Below are 5,919 nucleotides of genomic sequence, written 5' to 3' on the forward strand. Positions count from 1 at the left end.
CAGAAATCCTCATCTTTCTCCTGCAGAGTGTCCAAGGGTTTGAACTGTTGACCTTGAGGTTAGCAGTCGAGTGCTTATCCTACAGCACCACCAAGGTTCTCTCTGTTAGGAATTAGCAACCTATTTAGTCTTGAACGTGACTGGATGAGCCTAAAGATGTTTCACAACTGTTCTTGGTCAACCTATAAAAAGGATACATAATAGAAAGATGAAAAAAAATCAAGATTCCAGACCTGATGGATCTGTCTTAGAGATTGACAGCTTGTGAGCTACTCAAAGCCAGGAATAATAATAATGCCAGAATATGAAGAACTACCCTACATTGTGTGCTCAGTTCTCTCAATCATCTCATTGTTGTTGTGAAGAGCTGTTGTGTCCGTTCTGATTCCTAGCGACTTTTCAAGGAGCAGCTGGTAGCTTTGAACCTCTGACCTTGTGGTTCCTACAGCTTCAAACCAGGAATCCCTTAGTAATCTTATGAAGTATCTGTATCCACAATTTACAGAAGAAAAAACAGTCACAGAAAGAAGAATTTACCTATCAAAGTGCACTGAGCTAGAAAGGTGCAGAATCAGGATTTGAACCGACTGACTCAGAGCCTCTTCTCTTCCCAGCCCTCCAAGCTACTTTTGCACAGTGATTGCCTTCACTCCCTTGGTCCCCAGCACATGGTCTTAGAGAAGTTGCTTGCAACTTGATATGAACTGACCGCAGCTACCACTTTGTGGAGTTGCCGTCTACAGATTCTGTTTCTGTCCTGACTTTCCAGGCCAGTCTGGATTCGAAAGAAGTGAGTTCACCTTCCCCTTACATCTGTGCTTCTTAAACCAGGTCCTTCAAGCTTTGAACTATGAAAATGCCATTGTGGGCATTCAGAAGTGGCTTCCACCTGTGTTTCACTTAACACTGTCCATTAATTCCTAAAGCACCCCTTAGCTCAGCTCAGAAATACAATAACCCAAGGATTTCCTTGGCGGAGCCAATTCAATTCCAAGTAAAAATTAGAAAGTTCTAAGAATGCAAAACCACAGCCATTGGCGACCAGACTTACTTTAAAGTCACAAGATTTTACCTCTACAAATACAACCTCCCGTCCCTCTCAGCACTTCCTGTTCCATCCGACTTAAATAAGTGGCCTCCACTGGGAGGTTGTAAGCATTGTCATTAATGTGAACATACATGAATTAATGTCTGTCCCTGGGAGATCATTGTGAAAGTGGCTTGGGTCTCTGCTGTCATCTTTTGTAGCACGTTTCTGTAATGTGAAGTATGTTTCTATAACGAACCAAGGGAATACATTGAACAAGTATTCCACTGTACAAATGCTATTTTATTCATTAATGCAACACATAATTTTCTACTGAGTAACTACCAAGGAAATGTTACATTTGGGGTTAAATCTCAATTGTCATTTTTAGTCCAAAAAGCGGGTTTCCTTACATTTTATTACTGTGCTTTAAAAGTAGGTAGAGTTGAGAAACGCAGAAGTAATTCCCAGAAGAAACAACCAATAAACGTAGGGAAAAAAGGCTCACCTTCATTAGCAATAACGTGAGTACAATTATGAAAAGATTTTTGAGTTTGTTCCTTTAAATTGACAAGGCTCCAAGTGATAACAGGATGTTGGGTAGACCAAGGGTAGTGAATGGGCACTCTCATATACCGAAGTCGGGAGCACAGACTGGTGTTTTTTGGGACACAGTTAGTGTGACTGTTCATTTTACTTCTAGAAATGTACCATAACACCCTAGAGCCTGGCTGTCCATATATGTGCACTAAGCAGTTCCTGCGGCACTGTTTCCAAAAGAGATGGATTGGCGAATGGAATCTCACCTAGAAAGAGCAGATGTTATGAGTCATGACGAATTCACACAACGGACTATTATGCAGCTGTTACAAAGAATGGGGTCTGGCTTACAGTGGTCTCTGTGCAAGATTCAATCAGAAGACAAACCCATTTGTCTGCCAAATTCTCCATTGTTAAAAATATCCATTTACAGCTGCATTTAAAAAAACCCTGGGAATATTACCACTCAACAGATAATTGTCATTGCTGTCAAGTGCCACTGAGTTGGTTCCAACTCATAGTGACCTTGTATGGGTTTTCAGAGGAGGGGCTGGTAGGTTTGAACCACTGACTTTTGTGGTTTGCAGTCCAGTGCTTATCCTATAGTGCCATACCAACTCCCAACAGTTAATAGTTGGTTATTTTTCATAGAGGATTGGCAGGGGCACAGCGCTTTCATTTCTCATTTCATACACTTGGTATGATGTCCAGGTATTTAAATATTTCTAAATTATATGTATCTGTGTGTGTTGGCATGGGCGTATGGTGGGCTGGGTGGGGTGGGAAGAAGAATTGTTTGAGAAGTCTGATTACTTCACCTGAGGTACTATCTACTTCCTTTGATCTAATGGCCAAAATTAGAGTCCTGGTGTGGCACAGTAGGATAAAGCGCTGGACCACAAGGTTGGTTTCAACTGCAAAGTCCGCGGTTCAAACTCACCAGCCACTCCTTGGAACTCCTATGCAGGGTTGCTATGAGTCAGAACCAACTCCACAACACTTAACAAAAACAATGGCAGAAATCAGCAAAAGCAGCTTTGGAAAGGAGGATGCTGCTTAAGATGGGTAGTAACTGGATATTATCCAATTAATTATTTGTAGAAAGCAGGTGTTGTATGTATGCATGTGTATGTTGCTGTTGTTAAGTGCCGTCAAGTCGATTCTGACCCATAACAACCCTGTATAGGGCTTCCAGGGAGCAGCTGGTGAGCTTGAACCACCGACCTTTAAGTTCAAATGGCTTTCAGTCTGATGCATTAGCTCACAGCACCACACGAATGAGAGAGCGGAAGAGAAACCTGGCCATAATCCCAGCCACCCTGTCTTCATAACAGCACACAGAGCTCATGGCAAACACACTCACACTCACACTCCTTCCCTCCCAACCACCCCACAGTGCTACTGGTCACTCCCTCCCTGTGGTCAGAACATGCTGGTAACAAACATCCTCCACATCACCCAGTTCCCTGCTTCGATCTTCCTCCACCCCGCCCTCGTCCTCAGCAATGTACTTCGTCAATTGTGTGAAATATTTTAATCGTTCATTAAAAGAGGTAACAGGAAAGTATAATATTTTATAAGGAAAAAATTCCCACTTACGAAACCTTGCATGACTGTCCCTGGAAAAGGATCTTCTACTCATGAAACTAGATCCAGCAAGGCAAGTCTTCTGCTTTACTGATGGGCTGCCTGTGTTTGGTGTTAAATCAAGTCTAATAAATGGTCATGATCCTTATTCTTTAAAACTTTGTTTTTCTCCATTTTCCCCAATTCAAGTCACCTTGGAGATTGACTTCTGCATGAATATAATTTCCAAACACTATGTATGTCTTTTTGCACTGAATTATTTTTAAGTTACAGAGAGGGTCAATCTCTCTGTAACCAGAACAAGTTAACATATATCTTATAGACTCCCGGTGTGGTTCTGTAGGATCAGCATTGGACTGAGAATCACAAGGTCGGCAGTTCAAACCCATCAGCTGCTCCTTGGAAACCCTATACAGGATCACTACGAGTTGGAACCGACTCGATGACACTAAACAACAATGACAACAACAACTAGAACATTCTTATGCTGCCAGGGAGATAGAAGTATACCTGTTAGATACCCAATTGCAAAAGAGAATTCTCCTACACATTTAGTCATATAATTACCTTATAGATGCCTTATTTGTATATAAAGTTATTCAACAGCTACATGAGAAGCAGTGTACCTTATGAATCTATTCTGTTTGACCTGCCATTCATAATACAAGCTGTTCCCATATCCAGGAGACCTCACTCTGAAGAATATTCTATGCCCACCTGGCAAAGAACATGCAATAAAGAAGTTTTTACATTAAAACAAAAAACTTGTAATTCTTAGACATGTCAAATTGTTCCAGAGAATTCAAAGGTCACTCAAATCCCTGAAAAGCTTCTGAGATGGCATTGTTGTTGTTATGTGCCATGGAGTTGGTTCCGACTCACAGCGAACCTGTACAGGGTTTCTGAGGCTGTAAATCTTTACAGGAGCAGAACGCCTCATCTTTCTCCTGCGGAACAGCTGGTAGTTTCGAACTGGTGACCTGAGGTTAGCAGACGGATTCGTAACCACTACGCTACCAGAACCAGGGACCAACTCCTGGAGACGTCTGATTTGACATTCCTTAGAACTTTGCCACACTGAGTAAGCCTGGAGTTTTGCTTCACTCAGCAGCTCTGTTACCTTTCACGCGGCGTTTGCTGTGTTTCCTGGCTTTCAGTTTGGACGTGTGGCTGGTGGTGTGATCCAGGAGCAAGGTGATAATCAGGATGCAGATTACAAGTCTGTTCTTGGCCATGACTCTCAGGCAGGTCCGACTGGCCGCTTTGCCAGTCCCTCGGAGCTGCTGTAGATGGAGCGTGTGGATAGCCCAGCTGAGTCTTGCTCTGAGGAGCCCGAGGCCAGGTTTATAAAAGCGAGCTGTGCTCCTTGGCTGCAGTCCCTGCTTACGATGTGTTTGACTCTTTGCTGGTCACTACACTTCACAAGGTGGACCCTTGTTCTCATGCCTCGTGGTAGATTTTTAAAATTTCTACTGCATTTCCTAACTGTGTATTTTTTCAGTGTATCCCACTTAAGGATGTTGCCTGGTTTCCTGTTTGTTTGCTTGTTTTTAATTTAAAGTCCATGTAGTTAGGGATCTCTGTAAGGTCCAGTATTTAAATCTTTGATTTAGATTTCTGGAACTCACTTAATGCTTGTGGAGATGATTTGATCCTGTTTTCAGGGCTCAAGAATGACCTAGAACACAACAGGAGTTACTACTTGTGTGTGTCATGCTATAACACCACTGTGTCTCAAACAATGTGTCTACTGCCCACACTTGTGTGTCTATGCAGTCTACATGGAGGCTGGGAGTGATTTGCCCTATGAGATTAATGGCAATGACTAAATTGGATGGTTCATGATAAAGCATAAAGCCTCCCTCTGGTAGGGTTTTGTGGACTCTTGAAGAATTACATTCTGGGGAAAAGATACGTTATGGTGAAAAAGAAAAACGAAAAGCGAGGGAAGAAGCTTATAGCATGAACTCTCTCCCTAAATATTAGTGTAAAATGTCAACTATAGTTACCTTTCAGACCCTCCATCAGCTAACACTTTTTTCTAAAACACTTCCCCAAACACATTAAGTCACACTTTCAAGTGAATTACATAAACAACACAGAAAGAGAGAAATGTTTAGTATAATTATTCTTAATCTTAAAAACAGGCTTTAAGGAAAGCTCTGTGGAACTTCTAGGCTTCTGCATCAAAAACAGGATTTCCATATAGTTGGGGTGAGTTGGACCCAGGAGAAGTTTTTTCTACTGACCCCACATCCATGTCTGCTTAACAGTTACAGAGACAAGAGCTGAAGATTCTGGAAGGTCTGAAGGACCAAGCGTCTTTTACCTTTCTCTTCGCTCTTTTAGACAGTAAGAATCAAGGCTGATTGCTTCCTTTTAAATCTTCCTGAGGAAAACCACAGTCTGATTCATTCTCATTTCCACCTAGCCTGAGCCATTTGGCAACTTACCAAACTCTAAAGTAAGACCACTGATGTTAAAAAGCCTGACATAACTTAGCAATGCAAGTATGAGGTTAAAAACAAAAACGAAGATTCTACATAAAATGTAAATGGAAAAGATTCTACGTAATATAAAACAGTGTTCTGGTGTGGCGTCATAGGGTAAGTACTGATCTGCTAACCACAAGACCGGAGGTTCAAAACCAACAGCTGCTCCTTGAAAACCCTATGTAGGGTTGCTATGAGTTAGAACCAACTTGCTGGCACTTAACAAAAACATAAAACGCAGATTCCTTGTACCGATGTGTGCAGGCTATGACC

At 41.9% G+C, this 5,919-nt stretch overlaps 1 protein-coding gene across 1 annotated transcript in view; it reads right to left on the reverse strand.

The window, feature by feature from the left end:
• CLEC3A (C-type lectin domain family 3, member A) overlaps positions 1–4,389 on the reverse strand; it is a 13,935-nt gene extending 9,546 nt beyond the window's left edge. The window contains exon 1 of the mRNA XM_006860148.1: positions 4,275–4,389. Within this exon, the coding sequence (XP_006860210.1) occupies positions 4,275–4,389 (115 nt within the window). The remainder of the gene's footprint in view (positions 1–4,274) is intronic.
• Between the last annotated feature and the right edge of the window lie 1,530 nt (positions 4,390–5,919).

This window comes from Chrysochloris asiatica, unplaced genomic scaffold (assembly GCF_000296735.1).
Source record: "Chrysochloris asiatica unplaced genomic scaffold, ChrAsi1.0 scaffold00037, whole genome shotgun sequence".
In the NCBI taxonomy this organism is placed as follows: domain Eukaryota; kingdom Metazoa; phylum Chordata; class Mammalia; order Afrosoricida; family Chrysochloridae; genus Chrysochloris; species Chrysochloris asiatica.